A 26,218-nucleotide genomic window follows, 5' to 3' on the forward strand; every position below is an offset into this window, starting at 1 on the left:
AAACTACCTATTTATGTCCCTACATTGGTATGATCTGTGATATGCTACTGGTTTAGCATTCCAGCCTAGAAATGGAGGAACAGGATGCATGTGGCATTCACCAATAACAGGTGACCATAATACAGTAGACTGTATATAAAAGATGGACATAACCACTGTGATGTTATTGGTTTTAGACTCATTTGAAGTCTCGACATTAATGTTTGGTTATCAAAACTTTCTCTTTTTCTTTCTTTCACTTTTTTGGGACAAGAAGTAGGAGTGCTACGTTGTTAGCTAATGCTAGCAGACAGGCATGCACGCTAAGTAGTGTTAAGTAAAAATTCTATTTAAAGAATAAAATTTCATTCAACAAAACTGAATTCTTGGACTGTATCACACAGCAGGAGGTGTTTGCTGTCGGGTATTTTCATGGATGTGTGCTTGTGTGTACCTGCTGTTTGAAGCAACCATGTGTGCAAAAAACACAGAAAAGCTGATCACATATGCAGGTGATGAAATCTGAGCCCATCACAGTGCACACAATAGACACTCACACACAGTGACAACTCATAATAGACACACTGTATGACAGAACCTGCTGTGCTATGCGATGCTGCTCTAATCTTATCTTAATGAGCTCCAGCAGACTTCTAACAGGCCTCAACAGTGTTTTTGTGAGCCTGATTTGGGGTGTGCGTGTTCTTGATGGGAGACTCTATAAAAGGAAACTAGGTCACAGCAGGGAAGCCTGGTCTGTAAATGTGTTTCATTCATTAGTTGTGCTGTTGTCTTTGTTGAAACGATGAGCACTGAACCGTTTCATATCACTCATTCACTGTTAGAACTATCCGTCGCTGCCTACTCTTACTTCTTACTGACCCTTGAAGCATGTTTGATCCTTTAATGCTGGAAAGGATTTTTTTGCTATAATTTGATAACTTTAGCACCAAGATTGGAGTAGGAGGGAAATGAATGAAGGCAAAAGCCTCGACTGTCACAGATGAGAGCAACTAATGTGCAGGCAGGAGCCAGCAGATGGGTAGAAAAACAAGGAACTATAATTAGCCTCACAGTTAATTAAACACCACGTCACACTGTGACAGGAAGAGCCAATGAACTTACTTACACTAAATCATTTTTAAAAAATGTGAGTCAGCAGAAGGAAAGACTAAATAATAAAGAACAAAGAGAACAGGTAAATTCAATCAGACACTAATGCAGGCATGAAAAGAACAAAGGGAGGTGAGCACAGAAACGATCCTTCAGGACAAGACAGGAAGTAAAACGAGAGCCGATTAGCAATAAACTCACACAGGCAAAGAGAAGAAGAGTGAAAAATCTGGGAAACACTATATCACCATAAATGCCAGGTGTTAGCCAGTGGCCACCAGGAGAGTAAAACCCAAACCTCAGCAAGAAAAACGTGTGCTTAATTTTTCTGTGTTACAAGTAAGAATAAGCAGATGTTATCACACAGTGTGTACAAGATGAGGAACAAGTGTGGGTTGTTTTTTTGCAGCTGGATGATATCTAATAGAGCTGACTGTTTACCGTGCTGCAGTTATTACTGTAAAGGGGATTCTAGTGATTAACAGCTTGATAAGACTAGTGACTGCTGTTTCTTAGCAGTGAGATATGAAATAAAGTCAATAGGCCCGTGACAGCCTGGCCACCTGCCTAGGCTGTACCCTGCCTCCCACTTTGAACAAAGTTGGTAGAACAACTTCCCAACTTGTGCAAGAAGCACATATTTTCAGTGTGACACATGCAGAAGAACTGGGTGGCAGAACGGTGGTGGCTGTAGCTCAGGAGGAAGAGCTGGTACTCTACTAATTGGATGGCTGATGGTTTAGATTTCGGACTGCTCCAGTCTGTATGCCAGATATCCTCGGGCAAGATATTAACCCCAAGTTGCTGTCCATCTGGGAGACCTACATGTGAGTGAGTGTTACATAGAAAACACTTACATAGAAAAAATGTTTGTATGCAGAAACCAGTTCATTTCATTCAAGTCATTTTTATTTGGCATTCCTTTGAAAGAGGTTTTGCCTCAGAGGGTTTCATAATCTGTTGTTAGACTGTTTGGTGGACTACATGGTGATTCCCTTCACATAACTGGCTGAGTGTAACTGTAACTGCAGTTTTACTGACTGGCAGAGTAATGCAACTTGTGTTCTGTGTGCAGGCTTGCAGAGGGCCAGGGCTCCAGCTCCTTACCGCAGAGACTTTGAAGCCAAACTGCGAAACTTCTACAGGAAATTAGAAGCTAAAGGATACGCCCAGGGGCCAGGAAAGATCAAGTGAGAGTTTTTCCTTCCCACTGTTGCCAAGTGCTTGCTCATAGGGGGTCCTTTGATTGTTGGGGTTTTCTGTCTATTATTGGGGTTCTTTACCTCGAGGTTTGAGACCCTTGAGGTAACTTTTGGCATTATATGAATAAAACTGAATCGAAGTAAGACCCAAATGGCGCAACTCATTTTATCATGGCAGAGTTTGATGCCCATTAGACATAATATGTATTTATTTACATTGCACATGTATCAGCATAGGTCCTGATGCAACTTTAAAATATGTCCAAAGACATATTTGTTCACTGTGTCTACTCCATGGAGACATGGTCGTAGCTATAAAGGAGAGTGGTGAAGTCCTCTTTTTTTAAATGTGTTGTTCAGTAATCAAACAGAGCGCCCCTTTAGAAATGATACTTATGTTGTATGAATGTGTCAGCATTGCTTAAACAGTGGTGAGGTTTTTTGGGGTATATCGGTGCGTTTCAGCTGTCCTGCTTGTTGTAGGTTGCTCATCAGGAGAGAACATCTACTGGAAGGAACCTTCAACCAAGTGATGGCATATTCACGCAAAGAGCTGCAGAGGAATAAACTCTATGTCACGTTCCTTGGGGAGGAGGGGTAAGACAAATAAACACGAACAGGTGACCGTGGACGTACCACTGCAGTGCCTACAATACTGCTGTCACACACTGTAGAAGCCTCAAACTGTGTGAGGAAGAAGCTGAGTGGTATAAACACTAACTGAACACTGGACATGTGCTCATCCATGCCAACTACACACATACAACTACAATGCATCACTAGATGAATCCACTGAAAACTAGAATGCGTAATGCGGCCATACTGTATGTGCTGTCATCTAGAAACATGACCACAAAGTGTACCAAGGACGTGCTCCACAAGCTCACACCGTGACTGCACGCACCGCAGTTAGAATCTTCCTCAGCGCAGAAAATGAGTTTTCATGCATGAAGGTAGAGGCCCCGTGTGATGGCGGTATTAAGAGCCAGCGGTACACGCTCAGTGACCTCTCAGTTTCTGGCAGCTTAGCTCTGGCAGCACTGGTGTCTTCAGAAATGCTTACATTCACTCCTGTACTCAGGTGCAGCACAAATCCGATCAATAGTCGTATTTAGTTCACAGTCGACTACTTAAACACCGTTTAGTAGTCCAGAATTAGCCTGTATTGTCAGTTGAAGTTGCATCTTCTCTCTTCAGGTTAGATTACAGCGGTCCTTCCAGAGAGTTCTTCTTCCTCTTGTCTCAGGAGCTATTCAATCCATACTACGGCCTGTTTGAATACTCAGCCAATGACACCTACACCGTGCAGATCAGCCCCATGTCAGCGTTTGTTGAGAACCATCTGGAATGGTAAGCTGTGTGATGCATACTCACGTCCTTCTCTCACCCCAACCGGTCGCAGCAGATGGCCCCGCCCCTCCCTCAGCCTGGTTCGGTCGGCGGTTTCTTCCGGTTAAAAGGGAGTTTTTCCTTCCCACTGTCACCAAAGTGCTTGCTCATAGGCGGTCATATGATTGGTGGGTTTTTCTCTGTATGTATTATTGTAGGGTCTAACTTATAATATGAAGCACATTGAGGGAACTGTTGTTGTGATTTGGCGCTGTATAAAAAAAAATGAATTGAATTGAAAATAATAAAAAGCCTCTTTTATAAATATATTCAGACCACAGATGAGTGTTTTGACTGGGAACACACAATGAATGCCATAACCTTTCAGTTCCTTACACATTTTACAATGTGAACAAACAAGCATGAAATGAAATATGTGAAAAGCTGTCACTGACATAAGACAGGTTCTTAAAGCATGCTTCAGAAACAGTCGTCTGTCCACAGCAGAAGCGTTTAAAAGTGCCGTGGCAAGTGGGCTGTCCTGTCATAATGAAGACAATAAGAAAGTCTCAGTCCAAGACATGACTGCCCTCGGCTCACTGCTATATGTTACCTAAGGACGCCCTTTTTCAGTATTTCCCTCACATGTGATGCAGGATTTCTCCTAACATAAACTTTAGGAGCAGCATTCGTTCTTTTGTGTTCCTGTCGTTCCCTGTGGTCGTTCAACAGTGAACGCCTTCCATAGTTGTCTTGTTCAACATGCACTTTTTATGAAAACACAGGCATCATCAGCATCTTTCTATTAGCTGATCCTTGCTCTGAGCGTCGTGCATGATAATCAGGATGCTGAGACAAAATATAAGCATCATGCACACGGAAATAAAAGTAGGAGGAACCATACAAATATATTCAAGGCCTGGTGTTTTGGACATTACTCTAAATCTGGTGAGGGTTGCAGAAACCACTTTGTTCCCAAATAATTAGGTACTGTCCAATTAGCAAAGGTTGTCTTTGTGCCCCTAAAAGACTTGGGTTGCCTTGAAATTGTGATCAGTTAAGTACAACAGTGAAAGAAAGTTGCTGTCAGCCAATTTAAAAACACTAATTAAGCTAACATGTCTCTGCACTGTTGGTGAAAACTCATTAGGTAAAGGGAGAACCTGCGAACTCCACATAGAAAGGTCCCAGGCGACCATGAGATTACAATCTAGACCCTTCTTTCCATAATGTGACAGTACACCACCAAGCCAGTGTGTGATTCTGAAGCAAATGTTGGGTTTGTGTGTCTCCAGGTTCCGTTTCAGTGGTCGCATCCTGGGCCTGGCTCTGATCCATCAGTATCTGCTGGACGCTTTCTTTACTAGACCGTTCTACAAGGCCCTGCTCAGACTGTCAGTACACACACGTACACACCTGCAGCATTGTTCATGTGTTTTCACGGGTTTATGTTCAGTTGAAACAGTTACAGCTAATGTGTGTTAGTGATGAACATTTGAGGAACAAGTGAAGCGTGGCAGTTGTGTGTCAGTCTTTGACTTTTGCGTCTGTCTCAGGGCGACGGACCTGTCTGATCTGGAGTATCTGGATGAGGAGTTTCATCAGTCTCTACAGTGGATGAAAGACAACGACATCACCGACATCCTCGACCTAACCTTCACTGTCAACGAGGAGGTGTTTGGCCAGGTCAGTGTGTGTGTGTGTGTGTGTGTGTGTGTGTGTGTCCATCTGTGTGTCACTGACCCACCACCAGTCGCGGCAGATGGATGAACACTTTTTAATCAGAGCATCAAAAGCCAATTAAAATGTGATTTGTTTTACATTTTGTTGCGGAGTAAAGTTTAACACCTGCTCATTTCCTCTTTGTTTTTCACCTGTCGAGGCTATAATGTCACTGACATTCCACACTGCTGTTATTTACCTCTTTACTCTTCTAACTGTGATGCCAGGTAACGGAGCGTGAGCTAAAGTCCGGTGGCGCCAACCTCCAAGTCACTGAGAAGAACAAGAAGGATTATATAGAGCGAATGGCCAAGTGGAGGGTGGAGAGAGGAGTGGTGCAACAGACGGAGGCGCTGGTCCGAGGCTTCTACGAGGTAAACAACACAAGGTTTTCAACAACTCGTCAGTGCTTGCTTACACAGTTCACTTCCAGTGCCTGCAACCTCCAAAGCATCATAATACACACATGGAAATAAATGTTAGCACAAAGAACTGAACCTTTTGTTCCTTCCTTTCCAGGTGGTGGACTCCAGGCTTGTGTCGGTATTCGATGCACGGGAGCTGGAGCTGGTCATTGCTGGGACGGTGGAGATTGACCTCGGTGACTGGAGAAACAACACCGAGTATAGAGGAGGTGTGTTAGACAAAGAAAATAGAAAGAAATATTGACTCCTTGATATTTGCACATTTGCAGCTCATTATTTTTGTTCTTTAGCACTACTACCTTTATGCTGGGGCTCTTCCCAAAATAATCCCTTTTAAGGATTATTATGAGTTTGTCTTCTGTCTGAATCAAGATGGTTTAGCTCCAGTCTTCACGTTACATTGGCTCACGTTAAGCCAACTTTCTGCAGAATGGCTGCCCCTCGTAAACAAAATACAGCAGGTGTGTGGGATTTCTGTGCTTACACAGTGAGCACAGAAATGAGTATATTAGCTGTACAACAGTAGAAAATCCTGTGTGAAACCAAGTTTTAGAGCAGTTTGGACTAAGTCAAATATGGGTTGCCACTATTTTAACTGCAAATGAATAACAGAAAATGGCACAGTAAAATGCATTGCTTGTTTTGTGTTGGTCAATGTGTGTAACCTTAGTTAAATGTGATGTCACACATGCTAGGTTACCATGACGGCCACATAGTGATGCGCTGGTTTTGGGCTGCAGTGGAGCGCTTCAACAATGAGCAACGCCTCCGTCTGCTGCAGTTTGTCACGGGGACATCCAGCGTTCCCTACGAAGGCTTTGCCGCCTTGCGAGGTTCGAATGGCCTCCGGCGCTTCTGCATTGAGAAGTGGGGCAAAGTGACATCGCTACCCAGGTATCTCGTCCTCTTCTGCACTCCTACCTGTTCTTTACAATCAGTAAGGAACATGGTTCAAGTAGAGTGAGCTCATCCTGGCCACCAGGAACAACACAGCACAGTTTTCTACATAGCCTGCATGTGTGTATTTTTAAAACAAGCAATCAGGAGGATGGCACTTCAGCACCAAAATGTAGATTTATGAGCTGGTAAAAATAGTTCCCAAATGATGGAACTAAAAACCTATTTAGCTAAAATCTGAACCTTTATGACAATCCACCTGGCTGTACCTGTTCTACCATGAACAGAATCAGCGACAAAGGGGAATCCTGGGAGAGTCCAACACCCACCAGAAATCCACAAGTCCAAAAAATACACGTAGACAGATTGTACAAACCCCCACATACTCTCGAATGTCCTCAAGAGGATTAAGAACTGATCTGTTGTTCCACGACCAGGATAAGGAACTGCGTTGTTCCTCTTGAATCTGAGGTTCAACTAACAGATAGACACATTTCTCCAGTACACTGTCATAGGACCAGTTCATTTACAACATGCGGTATTTCTGACTTCTTTCTTGAGAAGTCTTCTCTGATTCGTCAGTGATGCATTTTTGGTAATTTTCCTTTGAGGTCTTTTTAAACTGCTTTCAGCTCCATTTCCCATTCTTTTGGAAAGCTTATTCTAATGCATTGTTTTAATTCGGGAGTTGTGCTGGTTGTTGTTTGGATATAGTTGGATAGTAATGAATATTTCTGACACACAGTGTCAGCACACAAGTGAATATACCCTGTAAACGCCTCTACCATGTCATCATCTTGTTGAAAGACATCCCAGTCTGTAGATGGAAAACAGTCATTTAACTCCTCCATGTAATTATCTTGCCAGAGCCTGACCATCTCTGAGGTTTACTACATTTCAATGCAGATATGTGAGTGGGGGATGAAGTAGATGGTGTGAATTACAAAGAGCTGGTTACATCTCAACATAGTGTGCATCTTTGATATTACCGTAACATTTGTCCAGTGTCTTGTGTTTTCATTATTAACGTATTGCTGAAATCCAACACAATTGATGTCAGTATCTGTAAATACCGATTGCCTTACATGATTTTGGGTGTAATAAAGTCACCTGAGGTCATGAAGGTTGTTCCCTTGACATCAAAGCTGCAGTAAAACTGTCTGCCATCTCAAAGTACCTGGACTTTGATTGACTGCAGCTGTGTATTATTTTGTTGAGGCACTGTATACAGGATATACAGTTCAAATGTGTTGACATTGATCAGCAGAGAGGCTGTTTGGCTCTCCCACCTCTGCAGTGCAGCTAGATGAGAAATTGTTCTCCGACCTTGGAGTCAGATGTTAATTTGATAAACAAGCAGTGCTCAGCAGAAAGTATGAGTCAGGTTTTACTGCAAAGGAGGGAAAAGGTGCCAGTGTTTGATGCTTTCCTGGAGCACTCACATCGTTCTGTTGTTCAGCTAATAATAGGAAGTGTGGACATGGTGTGTATGGGACTGTGTCCAGCCTTTTTCAGACGTGGGATACTTCAAATTGACAGCCTCCTAAGTTTTTCAAAATCACTTCCGACGTAGGTCACCGTAGTAGTATTTGCACTGAAAGGACACAGGAACTTTCTTTCAAGGAACTAAAAGATTCCTCTGCACCATTAGTTGTCTGTCTTTCCACTACATCTTAATAGCTTTAACTATTAGGCAGTCAATCTTGTCATGTAAAAGTGTTTTTACGTGTTATTTTTGATGCAGCTACACCAGCTACACATCTCACTGCTCCAGACCAGTTAATATATCAGTCAACAGTCACTGGCTTATTGAATGTTACATTAATCTGGGCATTACAACTTTGAGCAATCCAGTAGGTGGCAGTAATGCAGAAGATGTTCTTCAGAACGGTCCTGTTTTTAAATCAGCTGTGTAACTCCAAAAGACTCATTTTGTATGTGGCTATCAATGTTCATGGTACTGCCTGCACTGCGCTGATAATTCAGTTCAGTTCTACTGAATTTATATGACGTCAAAACACAAGACGTGCTGCCTCAAGGCACTTTATATTGTAAAGTAAAGACCTTACGATAACAGAGAGAAAACTCCAACAATCAAACCTGTGGGCAAGAACTCAGCAACACAGAAAGAGAAAGAAACTTCCAGCAGAACCAGGCTCAGGGAGAGACATACATGTGTTGCAACAGGTGGAAATGAGGGGAGGTGGACAGGATAAGACAGAATAATAATGTGTTATCTGTAAATGGTACATAAGCATTTCTAGGGCTGATCTTTTTGGACGGCCTCATCCGTCTTTTATAGAAAACTGATCAGACACGAAGCTGACACATTCAGATTTCAGATTCAGACGTTTAAGTATTTTAACATTGACTGTTTGTTCTGTAATTTACATGGTCACCCCCAGCTAGCCAGAGATTTTTACCTTGCAGATAGCACCACATCTCTGTGGGACGTGTCAGCCATTTCAGATGAATCTGACATAATATTAATGGATTGTGTTTATATAGCACTTTTCAAGACCCTCAAAGCGCTTTACAATACCACTATTCATTCACTCTCACATTCACACACTGGTGGAGGCAGCTACAGTTGTAGACTGACAGAATGGAGGCTGCCATATCGCACCATCAGCCCCTCTGGCCATCACAAGTAGGCGGTAGGTGAAGTGTCTTGCCCAAGGACACAACGACCAAGACAGACAGAGCTGGGGATCAAACCGGCAACCTTCCGGTTACAAGATGAGCTTCCCAACCCCCTGAACCACGGTCGCCCTAATGACATGTAACCTCTTGACTGTAGTAACCACATTCTGCATGGGTTTATGGATTTTAGCCTGCAAGGAAAACGGGCTGCTGCTGCTAGCATCGCTAGCAAAGCTAGTCTGCTAGCTAACACCTGTATGTGTGTGCAGTGTTATGCACAATGCAAACTGCCACACCAACATTTAATCTGAACTGTTTCAAATAACTCCTTTATTCACACGTAGTATTTGTACATCATCTTGTCTATTAAAGTGGGTTTAATTGAGAGACTGTTGGGACCAGCCCAGCTGAAAAGGAGGCTAATGAGCATCCTCGTCTGCTTGTCTACCTCTTGTATATTCTGGCTCTCAGCTCTATTAATGGAATGTACTTGTTAAAGTGGATAAAAGACAAGCTCCATTTTGTTTAAAATGTCTGTCTCTTTCTCTCTCTCATTTCTCAGAGCTCACACCTGCTTTAACCGCCTCGACCTGCCTCCCTACCCTTCGTACACCATGCTGTATGAGAAACTGCTCATTGCTGTGGAAGAAACCAGCACATTTGGTCTGGAGTGAGACAGACAAATCAAACACTGCACGCCTCTATGTCCAACACTGGCTGGGCCAAAATGTGAAAGGAGCGCAGCCTAACCTGTCTTAAAGATCCCGGAATTGTACTGGAAATGTTTCTGATCATGTTGGATACACAGTATGTTTGTCACTGTTACGGTTCTGTGCGTCAGAGTCTGTCACTCATGAGGATCTTTACGATTGCACGCAACACTCACGGCGTCACAGCACTTATTTTTCTATAAATCATTAGAAAATAAGAAACAATTACAAAGACTTTTTTATAATTAATATTGATCAGTCTGTGTGTACCTGAAGAATGAGTCTGTCAAATCGAATCAAAAACTTTTGTTGCATGTACCACAATTCATCCGACAATGAAAATGCTTTGGCTAATAAAAGCAAAAGCAAAGTGTTTATACTCAGTACAGCAACAGGTGAAAAGTAATGTACAGAAATAAGAACAATATGAGCAACACAGTAACACTGAAAACAGTAATTTTCCATATGACAATAACAACAGCAATGTGCTTGGAGACATGCTGGAAGTTATCTTTAATAGACAGAAAATATTTAAATAATAATTTAATAACCATCACAACCTACTGTAGAAAGAAAATCGGAAAGAGAAATGAAAGAAATGGGTTAAAACCGTTAATAGAATTAAATACTATTAGTTACTCTAAAAAATGTTACAGTCATTGCAAACTTTGATCCAGAAATCTTCTTTTTATCAAAAGATGTATGCAAAGATTGTTACACAAATCCTCAGGTGGTTTCCTGCTGTGGACATGTAGAATGTCTAATGCAAGTTTAAATTCAAGAGAAAAACACCTCAATCAGTTTAATGCAAAGTTTAGTAGCCCTGAAGCCAAAGGAACAATTGTCTGGGTTTTTTGTTGTTGTTTTTTTTAGTGGAGATACTACAAATACCAATATGTATCTGTCTGGACTGCAGCAGCCCAAAAGGAACTTGCCTGAGGACTTAACAGAACTGCAGCACAATGGGAAATAAGAGGTTAAGGCAAATATATGACGAGCTGCAGACAATTAAGAGAGAAAGACTGATTATCACTCAAAAAACTCCCAACAGGTAAAGAAAACTGCACTGAAGACAAGGTGAATAACACATGCTCAGAAACTCAGAAACTACTGAACATCTGGAAATGAAATGAATGTCAATAATGGGCAAGCCACAAAGCAGTGAAGTTTCTGTTTCAAGCAATGTGAAGAGTAGTCTGGTACACTGGAAATCAAGAAATATACATTCACAGCATCCAGGCTGTACTCGCATAAAAAGACAGGCCCTCCCTGCAATTAAAGACTCCGCAGTACTAACATGCTTCTGATACTCATCCTGGAAGTCCTGCATCTGCGCCCACAGCTTCCGGTACTGTGCCTCCCTTTAAAGTGATGACAACAACTGGACACAGACACTCCACAGACACTCTATGTTGCATAGAGCTCAGTGATGAGGCAATGATGTCAAGTATTGCGAATGCAAAAGCAGCCATCAATTCCAGCACAAGGGCTTCTGGGATTCCTTTTGTGGAGACTAAGGGCGATTACGTCAAACCAAGCTACGTGAGCTCCGTGATTCGTGACTCTTCACGACAGAATTTATACTTGGACGCTCTCCAGATGGCTAAGGAGGACTAAAGTGGGATTCTGCTTTCAGCCTGTGGTCTGGCTGTTTGAATGGGAGCTTCTCACACTCTTGTTCGAGTCTTCCACAAACGAAGTTGTCATCTCTGACCATGCACCATTGGTGCCGCTCTTTGTATGGAGCCGGTACTCCAGTATTTAACTCTTTGCTGTCTCAAACACAGTGACCAGTGCAAGAGCAGCGTGTGGAATCTCCAGTGGCCTCAGACCAATGTAACAGATCCCTGAACTGATGTGGCCCTACTGGTAGAAATGTGTGATGTGTAAAGGGACAAACAGGTGTAACATATGCAATAGTTGAGACCTTTACTCCAATCTGTTCCACAGTCTGCCATATTCTTTTAGACACTGACTGACTGCAGTGCACCCTTGACATCTCCAGCCCCTTGCCTGCATCTCTAGCTGAGTGATGAAGCTGTGCCTCAGTTACTTTCTGCCTCATACATGCCCTGTGGGGGTAGTACTGACAAAAGGAAAGTCATTTGCCTTGGGGTTTTTTTAAGTCAGGTTAATTGGTAATAGTCACTGATTACTGTATTTACAATGGATGTAGCTTTGTGGGCAGATAACTAGCCTGATATAAGCAATGCCAAATATAAACAGAACCAGGAGGCATCAAAGCTGGCTGGAAATCTGACACATTTTCGCCGGATTTGACAGATACACTTGTAGCTACTCTTCCCAAGCTGTAGGCTTTTGTCAACCTAACTGTTGAATGAGTTGTAAGGCTAACAGAGAACTAATGGCTTACACATCAAAGTGTGTTTTACCATTTCAAGTACAGCTACAATGTTCATAAAACTTGAGAAAAGTTGGCAAAAATGCTTTCTTGTGGAGTTGCGTATGTTTGTCGCAGGCTAGACACAAATCTCCAACCTTGCTGTCAGTGGTCAAAGCACCAGGTTTCTGAATGTTTCTGAAACCCATGACTGACATCACGACGTGCACAATATTGTAGTCCATTTACATCTCCCGGAAATTTTTAATTCCCAGTTAAAGCCGACGACTCCAGTGGTGGAACAGTTCAGTTAACGAATGAACTGGAAACACTTCTGAATCATGGAGTGTAGTTTTTGTTTGATCCACTTCTGATTAAAGAATGTTTGTCACTGATTTTTATTATTGCTCCCCTCTAAAGACAATTCAAGGTTTGAACCAAACTGTGCTTTTAGAGAATTGTTACATACCTAATAAATGCTAGGTGTTTGCAGGGAAGACAACTGTGTGCAATGAGAAAGATGAGATCTCTTGTTCTGCTTCTAAGTGTTGGGATTAATTGTTCAGGTTTTTGTGAATCTATAGTTCATACTGAAGCCAGTTGCACCAGCTGTTCATGAATTCAAACTTAGCCCTGTGTTTGCTAAGTGGCACTTTATGCAAGATGAAACTACAACTGGTTGCAGCACAATGACAGTTTCTGCACAGAGATTAGTTGTTACTAAATATTTATACCCACTAACCACCATGTGTAACTGGCATACAGCTAAGTGAACAAAGCAACAAAACCAACAGCTTAAAAAGAAAAAGCTAACATGAAAGTCTTTAAATTCACTTCCTACTACCTGGCAGGCATTTTGGGAATTCTCCTGGGAGTTATTTGGAATCATCCAAGGCCGTTTAAAATAATTGGGTAAAGAGCTGTGAATGCAAAAAAAGTTTAAAAGGTCTGACAACTTTGCCCCAAAATAAGGTTTAAAAGCCATTATTTTTATTTTAAGCATAGAAGGTACACAACAGTTTTCAAAGCACAATACTTGGCAGATTTAGGGGTGGCTGTGGAGTGAGAACGTGTTGCTGTGGCTCAAGAAGTAGAGCGGGTCATCTAGCAGTTAGACGTTCGATCCCGTGCTCCTCCGGTCTGCATGTGGGAGTATCCTCGGACAAGATACTGAACCCCAATTTGTCCCTGATGCATCCGTGTGAGCATGTCGATAAATGTTAGCTAAATAGCAACGCCTGTTCCTATGTGAGCAGGTAGGTTTGGCTGTCTTTCTTACCTTAGCAAATCAAATCATACTTTAAAGAGTGCAATTTGTATTTACTCAGGCTGTCTTTGTCTAACATTTGCTTGATGATCTGGAACCTGTCGTGTGACAAATATGCAAAAATAAATAAATGAGAAGGCAGCACATACTTAAATTGCATGGATACAGAGAAAATGGAGCAACAGAGTGTTTAGGAATACAGTCCCTATTAGTCCACCTGAGCGCCCTATATGAATTCCCCAAAGAACTGGACAAACTCAAGTAATTTCCAGCATAAGGATTGTTTTTAACTCATGAACACAGGCATCCAATATTGATTTTGACCCTTGCAAACAGAGATTTCTCTAGGTGCTCAGAGTCTTTTGATGATATTGTGTACTCTTGATGAGATATTGAGCGTCTTCATAATGTTACGCTGAGGAACGCTGGTCTTAAACTGTTCCACAGTTTGTAAATGTGCTTTTTTTGCAGATTGGTGAACCTCTGCATATCTTCACTTCTCAGAATATTTATTTAAATTATACACAGTGTCCGTGTAAAGACATTAAGTCGTCACTTACTTGCGGCTTTTGACAATGGTACAGCTACCTCCGTGAGAGTGTTCTTGACTTGACTTGTGTTTTTCTTAACCAAGAAAATATTTCTGTCATTATCCACTGGAATTTTTTGGACAAAAATCTGTCATTCTTCAAAACCAGTTTACCTAACTAAATGAAGAGTTGGTGCAACTCAGTCAGGCCGGTTTCCAAAAAGCTTTAGGTGGATAGCCACCAGAGGGTGGTGGTAAAGTATACATAAAAATATATTCAATCACATTGTTAGTTTAGTCAGATTTGCAGTGTAAGCAGCAGACGTTGGTTTATGTCTAGACTGGGTTTATGGGTACAGAGCATCAAACTTTGACATAGGAAATAAGAATTTCTGTTTAATGTTTGTGTTTAGGGTTAATAAAATGCAATCTGTCGTTACTTAATTGCCTAATCCCCACCATACCCTTACCCAGTGACAATCTTTCCCTAACCTGGCCCTCACTGGTCTGTGTCCTGCTGTGTGCAGATGTAGGTATTTAAAGCAAGATATATATTTTTTTGTCATTGTTGCCACTCTACATTGTCTTACTGTGCTTCTCTATCGTCCACCCAAAGCATGCTGGGATAGAATCCACCTTCTGGTCCAGAGTAGGACTGATGTGTGTGTCAATTGTCCACATCTTATCGTGTGAAAGATTTTCACCACAGCGGAACTTTTCACCTTCATGAACCATCAGCAACTCAAGTAGACGTGTGTGAGATGAGTTGGCTGAAATCACTTTCCAGGTATCACATTTGGGGCTAATTTGGGCTGTCGGGTCACTGACAGCCAATCTAGGGTTAGAGTTAGGGTTGGTTAACATGCGCCCCTTTTTGTACAGTTTGTGCTTGCTTAGAACACCCAGAATGATTGTAATGCCAAAACTATGTGACTTCATTGAAAACGTGTCATCTGCTAGTGTCTGACTTTTTGCCTATTTAGCATGCAGCTCAAACTCAACCCAAGCCTAACCCTAACCCCCAATGTGTCACCAGTGACTTGGTGGAAGAGTTTAAGGCTCAGCTGTGGTGCCAGCAAATGTGGTGTGAATCAGATATGGCCCAGATATCACAGAATGCTGAACTTGTAGCCAAACTCACCCTGGGTCAACACTGTTGTTACTCACAAATCAACTACATGTCAAAGTTTGACACATAGCAAAGATCCCTGACTTCAGCGGCCTGTCAAATTTTAGGCTTCTTTATTCCCAACATGGTGTGATGTTTGAAAAGCTGACTATATCTCCAGAATTTCACTTTTTTTATTTTCATTTAAAATACTGTCATGAATTCGCTTCCGTATAGAGGAGAAAAACTGCAGTGATAGGTTCCACTAAAGAAGAATCCAAAGAACTTTGACACAAATTTGAGATTTTTGGAGATTACCCACACTTCTGTGAGTCAGATCGATAATTACTCCAGTTTTTGTTTGGTGTGGCAACATCTTGTCCACACATCCCAACACACACAAGGACAAGGCTGTGATTTAGTTGCTCTCCTCATCCTTTTTCTACAATCGTTTGTACTCTTATTTATACAGTATTGTATTTATAAGCAAGGGGAAGTCCTGAAACTTTCCTTGAATGTTTTCTTTCTATTTTATTTTGTAATCATGTAATTAGGAGGATCAGTGGAAGATTTTGCCTTTGAATTTGAAGCCTTTGGGTTCTTATTTGTGTCTTTTCTATTCTAAAATAAGCTGGCTGATTTTTTTTGGTTTTCTGCGGGGAAACTGTGATGTTTGTTCCCATTTGGCTCCTCTTTTTCTGTTCACCACTTTTGCTGGTGGCATTATTGAGGTTAATATCAGCTGTGGCTCACTCTGTTAGAAATGTCAGAGCCACATGAATCCAGGAAGCACTCTATTCTTTGGGCAGTTAATGATTTTTGTATGTGCTTTGGTGAACATGTAAAGAGAGCTTACTGATTTGTTGTTTTTGTTGGGTTGATATGATGAATGCATACATCATAACACTGATATTTATTGTGGGAAAGGAATGATTATAAATGTTCCAGTAACACTTATCTGTAAATGTGCTGATAGAAGCTATACAAGTTTAAACAGAATATTGGAAAAGTAAATGATGATGGGCTGTCTACTGACAGGGAAGGTGGTGGAAAATTGTTGCTGCTGTTTTGTGTGTGTGTGTGTGTGTGTGTGTGTGTGTGCGTGTGTGTGTGCGTGCGTGCGTGCGTGCGTGCGTGCGTGCGTGTGTGTGTGTGTGTGTGTGTGTGTGTGTGTGTGTTTGAATTAATCAGAAGTAGACAGGAGAAGACCAGGTGGTGACACTAAAACATGGATATTTTCTTTTGTTTCCAGTTTCATGTGTGGTTACTATACATGTATGTACATAATGTTAAAGTTCATATTTGACTGAGAACAGGTTTCTAAATACTCAGGCTGTTCTATTGCCCCACCTTACCATATGGATCTTAATAAAATGGTCACTTTGTTACTGCTATGTGTATTCATTCTACAGACAAAGGGGTGAAAAATGAAAAGGTTCACTGTCGATCTTTGATAAAAGGTTTTTATTTTTTATAAGCCTTATATTACATATTAAGTAGAGATAGTCCTCAAATTCATGTGTGCCCTGAATACAGGTAAGAAGGTATTGGATATGAGACCTAAATCCCACCTGGAAGTTCCCCACTCAACATAAAAACTGGACTGGTTCTTATAAAGTACTTTTCTACTTGAATACTCAAAAAGCATTTTATACAACATAAACAGTTTTCTATATCTAAGGGCTTTCTGTATAACGTTCACACACATTCACACTCTGATGAGTGTATCATTCAGTATCTTAGCCAAGGACCACCACCAACCATCCACTCTGCTTCCTGAGCCTTCCTCTGTAGATGCTTTGTTTCTCTTTCTAATCTTCTTCGTCTCTTTCTACATGTTTTGTTTCTTTGTGTAATTACTTGCGTGCCTTTATTTCTCTTTTGTTAAGTTAGCTTTTCTGTTGCTTTTGTTCTTTGTAGTTTACATATCATTTGTGTTGCTTTTTAAGAGACTTACAGTTCTATCAATATTTATTATTAAAAGCAATAGAAATGTATACATTGTATGCATTTTTTTATATTAAAAGGGACGTGAAAACTGGTCCCGCTATATATTTCACGTTTAATTTTTAATTCGCCGATCAACACAGAAGTCTCTCCCCCTCTCTCTCTGTAACCCATTCCGATTGGCAGGCACGCCTGTCAATCAACACGTGCTACCATGGTTACAGAAAACGCAGCACCGGTTCAGCTTCTAAGTGAGGAGCAAGTTGAGGGACTGACAGGCAGGACGCTGAGTGTGGAGTGATCAAAATGAGCTCTCCAGCTGTGTTTTTATTACAATGTTAGACTGAGCTAATAATTTGAAGCTTGGCCTAGAAGACGTGACATTATTCTGTCGCCCTAATGTTTTGGGTTTTGTTTGGTTTCTGTTGTCGTTCGGAGAATAGTAAGCGGCGTCATTTAATGTAATTGTGCTGACCGTTGTTTGAAGTGTTTAACGTTAGCCAACTAACCGGTCCAATTAATCGACGCCATGATCCCCGAATGCCCGCTTGCCGGGGACTCGAGAAGCAGAAGCCGCCTTCATCACAACCACGCAGCTGGACCGAGCCAGAGCCGCAGTGTCAGCGGCTTGTTGTCCGAAATCCGAACCGCCATCCACAACGAACCTTTCGCCGACCACTACACTGTTATTCCCGGCAGAGAGCTCGGAAGGTAAGAACATGGCACACTTAAACGTAAATTTAGCTGAGTTTATGTTTAGTTTCGTATGTTTCTTATCTTGCTCAGCTTAGACTAGCAGAAATAGTTCTGTTTTTATTTGGCACGACTGCTCGAGCTTTGGGACTGTTCCCATACGAGTGGTGGAAGAGGTCATGTAAAAGCACCAATGTCGTGAAATAGACCTTTACATCTCTGATTTTTGTATTGAAAATGTCACGTAAGTGAAAAAAAATGCAAGTAATCCCACGAGAATGTGCGCAAAGCAGTCTGTCGGGTCTGATCCAGACTTTCTGAACTGGTCTGGTCGCCCAACCACTCGGGCTGGATGGGGGGCTGTTGGCCCAAGTCAGAAAATAACACTCACACACCCTGCACTATTACAGTGTATTATACACTGTCAGTGTCTGCCTCACACGTGCTGGTCACCGCCAAGCACTAAACCAGTGTTAACCGAATAAGGAAATCCAGTTCGAGTTGCATTAACTTACTTACTGTTTACGTTTTTAATTACTAGGCTGTGTGAATTCATGTAACTCACAGTTGAGGTAATATATCAGGAGAATTCAGTTGAGAGAGCAGTCTGTGTTAAACATTACATGTTGATAACGCTTGCATTCTCCTAATATCAAAGCTGTATTTGACTGATGTAGTCAGTGAGTACTTCTGTCACGAACTGATCTGCTGATTATAATTATAATCAATGTTGATTTGTTTTCTAAAATAAACATCTGAGCTCAAATGAACATCAAAATTAACTTCCAAATTAGTAAAATAATTAAAAAGAAAAGTAGCTTATTGGAGATGTAAGATCTTTTCTGTGTCTTAATTTTGTAAATTAATTAATTAAAATTGTGACATGAATGTAGTGGAGTCAGAATCAGAATCAGAAAGGGTTTTATTGCCAAATGTTGAGCGGGTTTACAACATTAGGAAATTGCTGCGGTGCTTCAGTGCAAACATACTGTTATAAATACTGTTATAAATTAAGCTTAGATGGACATGAAAATAAAAATGAGAATAAGAATTAAAAGTGCTAAGTAGATAGATAGATAGATAGATACATGATTGGAATATTGGGTTAGGGTTATACCGTTACAGTCCCTAGGGATGGGGCCACAATAATAGAAATTAAATCCCTGCAAATAACGGGTAAAGTTCGGGAGCAATGAATACACAGTATACTCAGTTCACCATAAAGCATTGTATCCTTTTGATTATAGTGGACAAATTCATCTCTTATGGATACTGAAATGAAGGAAGGTAAATGCACGTTATTATCATCACTTAAGTATACATGCAACTTTCATATGTTCTCTTACATCCAGTAACACTGAGGTAAGTGGCTTTGCACTCTTTGGTACTTAATTATGCTTAAAGTGGACCTGAAACACTTCATGTGTAAAGACTCATTTACATGATGGAGCCTTGCTCTCAAAAACAGCCATGAATGTAACTCTGTGAAGCTGGATTTAAGAAATAAGTGCTAAAAAATGTGTAGCGCCATCTTCTCTCAGTACAGAACGTGACACCATTGGTTGGTTGTGGTTAATAGCTAAAATAAACTAATGTAAGTCTAGCTAGTAACAGAACCGTCTAAGGAGCTTGGAAAGAAAAGCATCTGGACCTCTTTAAATTTCCTTAAAGACGTTTCACCTCTCAGTGGAGAAGCTTCTTCAGTTCTAAGAGCAATTGGTGGCGAGTCCCAGATTTTAATCCCTATGGGAGTGTCCCCAAGAGGGTCATGGACCCCCTATGGATCCTCTACCTAATCACACGAGGTAGAGGATCAATAAGGAAACTTAAAGAAGTCCAGACACTTCTCTTTCCAAGCTCCTTGACTGACTGAGAACCTTCACAGGCATAGTAACAGGACCAATAACTCAGGGGAAAACAGGGGGACTTGGAATAAAAATCAGTTTAAGGGGTCACTTTTGTGCTGCCCCTGCCTGCAACAATGAGTTTTTGTGTTAAACCGAGGGTGTACCGTCCACTTTCACTGTCTGTCTCCTGTCTCAGCTGCACTGAAACAGGAAAATCCAGCTGTTAGCTCCAATGTTCAGGTTTGTAAAGCACTGTTTAAATGACAGAGTGGGGGAGAGCCTGTTTGAGTCATCAGACTAGAGAGAAGCTGGAGTCGCACACTCTGTTTTTCCACGCCAAGCCGGGTGTACCGAGCCCCACAGTCAGCTGCCAAAGCAGATGTTTGAAAAATGCGATCAGCACTGTTTTATGCAATAAAATATTCTCTTTTCTCAAACACAACAAAAAAGTTTACAACATCACAGTAAACAATAAAAGATGTTTCTGTTTGAGAAGGTTCTCAGCATGTTTTTCAGAGGATGGAGAATAGTTTGTCCTCTGACCTTCTTACCACCACAGCTTCAAATGTGTCCAGTTTGCAGCCAATCACAGATTCATGTTTGTCGTTTTTTACCATTTGTGCACCTTAAGCAAATATGTAGAACTGATTTCATTTATCAGTACAATATCACTAAAATTAGAAACATCTTGACTTGGAGTGATGCTGAAACTGTAACTCTGCATTTATTACTTTGAGGTTGGACTATTGTGACTCGTTATTATCAGGCCGCTTTAAAAGCTTTCTGAAAAGCCTCGAGTTGCTCAAGAGTGCTGCAGCAAGGAGTGGCGTGTCTAGAAAATTTTTGTTGGGGGGGCCAGGTAGGGGCACAGATTTGGAGAAGGGTGGCAGATAATGTTTAAAAAAAATTCTACCAACCATTAACCATAATTCAATAATCCTATAAACCTAATAACCGAATGCGCTTTTAACTCTTATTAGAATGAGATTTTAACCACTATGGTGCAAAGTTTTTAGATACTGCGTTGATAAAGTACAAGAGATACAATCAGTGCTTTGTCAGTGTTTACTCAGCATTCAAGGACAGCAATATTTGAATAGTATTTTTACTGACATGTAGTGCACATATGTTTTGGGCAAAAACATTTTTTAATATTAAAATACAAACATTTGTAGCAAACAATTGACAAATTAGCCAATGCCAATGTAAAATTTTATCTGCCTATTTAAAAAAAGAAGATAATCTTCTCACAAACTGGTGTTTGATTTTGAAACAGGAAAAAAGTGGGGAAACAACTGAAAAGACTAACATTTGAATAAAACCTGAAAGCAAGTAAATACTTGCTATGCTGCCTTATGGTAAACTTTGGTAATATTGATCAAGAACAACACTGGCTGATGATGAAATACAGTCAGCTGGCATGGTGACACTGCCAGTATTAACCTGCAGGGCTGGACCGGGACAGAAAATCTGGCATTTTGACTAAAGACCGGCCCACCAGGTATTCAAGCCATAAAGCCTTTCAATGAAAACAAATGCTGTTGTGACAGTGATGTACACTGTCTTGTTGGTATATGTATGATTTCTATACATTTTACGTCAGATAAAAACTTTGGTTGTAAGATTTAGATAATTATTTAATAAAAGCTAGATATTTTAAATGAGAATAAGAAAGAACAGTATTTCTTTGTGCCCCCCTTTGTGTAGAAACTCCGTCATGCTAGCTAGAACGCAGTACGAGTTATTCTAACTGACTGTAAATAGTCAGCACAACGAAAATAAACTCCACCTAAACTTGGTTTATATCTGACCCAGATAGACTGCAGATCATAACTTCTTACCTGAAGTTCAGTTCACCTGACACTCGGACTGGCGGCTGCCTCGGGGCTCTCCTCCTGCCTACCCTTCCCTCATCCACCTGCTGGCCTCTGTGGAAGCCCCGCCATAGCCACCACCAAACAACTGAGTTATTTTTACACATTGACCTGCATCTGGCCAATCCACCACCTCTCATTGTTCATGCCATTACAAAATAAATAAATAAGTCACCGGGCATATACCCGGTATGCCCGATGGCCAGTCCAGCTATGTTAACCTGCAAACAAATCTGCAGCTCCATACAGCAATGTTACGACTTAGATTATATCTTATAACTCATAACTCTTATGTTAGCTGCCCTCAGTAGCATACTGTCTGATATATTCGATGGCTGCAATAATTCTTTAACTGTTATTTTTTCTTTGGTATTCTAATTTCACCGAAGTTTACTAAACTCAACAAACTCAATATTACTTACCGGGACATTTATTCTGTCCTCATTTTCTTTCACCGAAAAATTGTTTCCTGCGGTGCCGTCTTTCGTGCTTGGCTCTCCTACCTTTGCTAACGTGATGCACATAGCGCAGAAGCCGATGCTGCATTCACTTACACTCGGATATCTGAGCTTCACCGTGAAAACATAATCGGACATTTGATATTTGATTGAATTTTATTGTTTTACCTTTGGGGTGGCACCTGGGGTGGCCAGTCTGGTTGGGGAGGTGGCCTGTGCCCCCCCAGGCCACCCCGCTGGACACGCCACTGGCAGCAAGAGTCCTGAGAGGGACTGGAAAGAGAGAGCATATTTCTCCCATATTGGCTTCTCTTCATTGGCTTCCTGTCGAATCCAGAATTGAATCAAACTTTTTCTTCTTACATACAAAATCTTGAGTAATCAGGCCCCGCAATATCTTAAAGACCTCATAGTACCTTATCATCTTAACAGAGGACTTTGCTCTCAGACTGCAGGCTTGCTTTTTTAAAGTAGAATGGGAAGCAGAGCCTTCAGCTTCTGGGCCCTCTGCAGTGGAACCAGCTCCCAATTTGGATTCGGGAGACAGACATCCTCTTTAGTTTTCTTTTTAATAAAGCTTTTAATAAAGCTCATCTCTTTTCACTCTCTGTGTTTATACATTACTGCTGCATTTGGTCATTGGTTACTATTAGGCCTGCACAATAAATCGAAAATTTATTGTCATCGCGATACCAGCATGTGCGATGGGCCCATCGCAAAAGACGGCGTAAACTGCGATAATTGGGTACCTTAAAATGTTTACACACGTGCTTTAAAGAATTTACCAATCAAAGAAACCCCTTTATACATTTGACCAGTCGTATAGAGCCCTTCACGGCCAATCAAATGGATTAGAGGCCTGCCTCCTACGTAGGTGGGGAGCGAACAACGCTGCAGCAACGAGTCAGAGTTGTAATGGCTGACAGCGAGACGCATGACGAGAACGCTGACTATGAACTCGTGCCTGAAAAAAGAAAAAAAAAATAGTACCTCGCTTATTTGGAGGTACTTTGGATTTGATAAAGACGACCTTCTCCAAACACAGGTGCTCTGCAAAACTTGCCGAACACTCGTGGCAACCACCAGAGGAAACACGACTAATCTCCACCATCATCTTCAATACAACCACAGAGAACTGTTTGAAGAGTTCCAGAAAGACAGGGCTAGCCAAACAAAGGTTGCTAATGTTAAGACAAAGAGCCCAGCAGTCCAACAGCCACTTTTTCAAGTGGAACTCCTTATGAGAAAACGTCGAAGCGCTACAAAGAAATAACAGAGGCCATTACACATTTTTTTGGCTAAAGACATGATGCCTATAAATACAGTTAGCAGAGAGGGCTTCACCAGTCTGATACATAAAGTGGACCGGAGATACCGCATCCCCTCACGAAACTACTTTTCCCATGTCGCCATTCCACAAATGTACGAAACATGCCGCTGGACCGTCATGTTTGACCTGAGCAAAGCTGAAAACTACACCAGCACTACAGTAAAGTTTCCTCTCCAGTTTTGACTTGCATCATAACTACTTGGTGAGTGGTAAAATGATGAACAACTGCATTGAGATAATTTGCAGTATAATTTAAGTTATGTTTATTTAAAACTAATTCTAGAGACCGGGAAGGATGGGTTTTTTTTGTTTGTTTGTTTGTTTTTTGCTATTTATTTTATCGCACGTCATATCGTTATCGCAATATTGAACAGTTATCGCACATCGCAGGTTTTCCTAATATCGTGCAGCCCTAGTTACTATTACATTCTCTCCCCCCCCCCCCCCCCCCCCATTTTGCATTTTGCACAGGACAAAATGCAAAATAGTTCCCTATTTTGTTTTTCCTTCCCACTGTCAACAATTATATGCTCATAATTGGTCATGTGATGTTAGGTTTCTCTCTAATAGTTTTCCAATACAAAGCGCTTTGAGGCGTTGTTGTGAATTTGCACTATATAAATAAAATGTAGGTGAATTGAATTCATAGAATTAGGGAGCAGAGGGTAATAGACCATTATACAACTAGACGTCCTTTTGCCACCTTTCTGGCTGGTTGCTGGTGTACTGCTTCTCAGTGTCATCCAGCCACTTGCCAGAGTCTCTTATAATAATGCAAGTTATAATTTTAATCCAACTCTACGATTTTGGATTCCAGCTATATAGCAGTGAGATCCTGTTCTGCCAAAAAATAGAATAGCCCTTTATTGTCATTGTACATGTACAATGTGCTCCACACCAACTGCACTTTGATAAAATATAATGAGTAAACAGTGGGAATAAAAAGCAAACCGAAGAAATGTATACAAAACAAGGGAAAAGCACACATTGGAGAACAAAATAGTGTCCAGTCTAAGCAAAGTGGTTGCAAACCTGCAGCAGGTGGAGAACTGGTTCTGCTTCACAAAGTTCCATAAAGTTGCACAGCAGAACAAGGACTATTGTTACCGGCTGCACTTCATCCATAGGATGACAAGCTTATTAAAGCTTATTAATGTTATGTTTTGTTAGAAAGTGTAAATGGTATTGTCTGTGTAGGTTGTCAGTCACCCAGGTCATGGTAATCTAAGGAGCTTGGAAAGAAAAGTGACTGTAGTTTAATACGTTTCTTGAAGACATTTCATCTCTCACCCGAGAAGCTTCTCAGATGACGCTCAGCTTTTCCTACATGTCTTTAGATGTAAATGCTGTTATTGATTACTGGATAACCTTCCTTTTGCTAGTGCACACAGCACATTTGTCTTTTATACTTCATGCTATATACTTACATACATAGTCTGTGGTTAAAATGAGACACCAGGTCTGTTGGCCAGTTTTGCCAACATCTTTTTGTGTGCAAGTGATCACTGAAATTGCAGTTATGGTTCTCTCTCCATTCATTTAGATAAGTTCTTGTACCTGAAATAACTGCCTAGAGATGTTACCAAGATAGCTGTAGAGTGGCAAGTTCTAGAACGACTTTGATTATAGCACAGCTACAATCTTAGCTACACAACAAAGGCTGTTTATGTCTGTATGTCACAGACCTGACATTGTGACTGAGATTAGCTGCAACAGAACAACATGAAAGCTTACATTAATCTGCAGAACCACTCTGGCCTACAGCACTGTAGAAGATCAGCTGACAAAAGGTCATGTGTCCAAGTTTATGTTCACCAAGGCACTGCTCAGTGGTTCAAATCAAATTCAAATTCAAATTTTATTTGTCACGTACACAGTCATACACTGGTTTGATGTAAATGCAGACTTATGTGTGGGCATACTAAAAACCATTGATTGGGGAGATGGAGAGAGGTAGAGAGCAAGGCACAGCTATATCAGCTGAACACCGGAACCAAACAGCTGAGATCATAGTGTCCAAGAATAATAGAGAAGTCAAAATAGGAATCAAAAGCTTAGCTCGCAATAATCAAAAGTCTAGAGCATTAGCACACTGAAACTACATGTTTGATTTGGCAGATTTTTACACCAGATGACTTTCCTGACGCAAACCCTCAGGGATTTGTCTCCTTCTGGAATCGAACCAGGGATCTATCACTTGTTAGGTGGATTTGTAAACCACTATATAAGTAAAGATATACATTCTCATAACAGACAACATACAGCAATAACTTGGTTAGGCTCTGTTAGTCAGTGTAATAACAGATGAAGGTGTTGTTGTTCTGTAGCCATACAAGTTGTGTTTATTCCGTAGCTGACTCTTAGCCTACTCTCTGCATGAGCCTTCTGAACTTAGTGGTGGAATTTCATTCATGAGGCTTTTTTGGATTAAAGGCTCAGCTGTAAACTTGGCTTTGTTTGCCCATGCATTCCTCTGTGGAGTTGTGTTTTGTTGACTGTGAACATGATCAAATGTATCAAAGAGGTTAAGTTACCTCTGCAATTACACTTTTTTGAATTTGGAACACATTTTTTGACTTCCACACCTAATTACTCACTCCTTTGTTTTTTGCTTTTGTCCTTTTAGTTGTTTTTTTTTTTTTTAAGTTGGGGGTTTCATGACATTTCATTATTGGACTTTATGGTTTACCTCAAGTTCCAGTATGGGCTTACAAATGTATGCTTTGAACCTCCACACTAACCTCAGTTTGTTCATGCAAACGCCCACCTTCATAAGTCGAATAACGAGAAGCGTACAACAGGCA

General features: G+C 41.0%; 2 protein-coding genes across 6 annotated transcripts in view; both read left to right on the forward strand.

Moving 5' to 3' along the window:
- Window positions 1-13,810, forward strand: part of hecw1a (HECT, C2 and WW domain containing E3 ubiquitin protein ligase 1a) — a 98,338-nt gene extending 84,528 nt beyond the window's left edge. For all 4 annotated transcript variants that reach the window (XM_012915548.4, XM_024803757.2, XM_024803755.2 and 1 more), the window contains 9 exons: window positions 2,168-2,282; window positions 2,778-2,891; window positions 3,492-3,644; window positions 4,919-5,017; window positions 5,180-5,309; window positions 5,573-5,719; window positions 5,865-5,979; window positions 6,466-6,664; window positions 9,873-13,810. In XM_012915548.4, the coding sequence (XP_012771002.2) occupies window positions 2,168-2,282; window positions 2,778-2,891; window positions 3,492-3,644; window positions 4,919-5,017; window positions 5,180-5,309; window positions 5,573-5,719; window positions 5,865-5,979; window positions 6,466-6,664; window positions 9,873-9,984 (1,184 nt within the window). In that variant the 3' untranslated portion in view covers window positions 9,985-13,810. The remainder of the gene's footprint in view (window positions 1-2,167; window positions 2,283-2,777; window positions 2,892-3,491; window positions 3,645-4,918; window positions 5,018-5,179; window positions 5,310-5,572; window positions 5,720-5,864; window positions 5,980-6,465; window positions 6,665-9,872) is intronic.
- Window positions 13,811-17,416: 3,606 nt separating this feature from the next.
- stk17a (serine/threonine kinase 17a) overlaps window positions 17,417-26,218 on the forward strand; it is a 40,986-nt gene continuing 32,184 nt past the window's right edge. The window contains exon 1 of one of the 2 annotated variants that reach the window (XM_076887901.1): window positions 17,417-17,923. In XM_076887901.1, the coding sequence (XP_076744016.1) occupies window positions 17,742-17,923 (182 nt within the window). In that variant the 5' untranslated portion in view covers window positions 17,417-17,741. The remainder of the gene's footprint in view (window positions 17,924-26,218) is intronic. The other variant, XM_014412717.2, reaches the window with a different exon arrangement.

The sequence above is a fragment of the Maylandia zebra genome, linkage group LG9 (assembly GCF_041146795.1).
Source record: "Maylandia zebra isolate NMK-2024a linkage group LG9, Mzebra_GT3a, whole genome shotgun sequence".
Taxonomy (NCBI): Eukaryota; Metazoa; Chordata; class Actinopteri; order Cichliformes; family Cichlidae; genus Maylandia; species Maylandia zebra.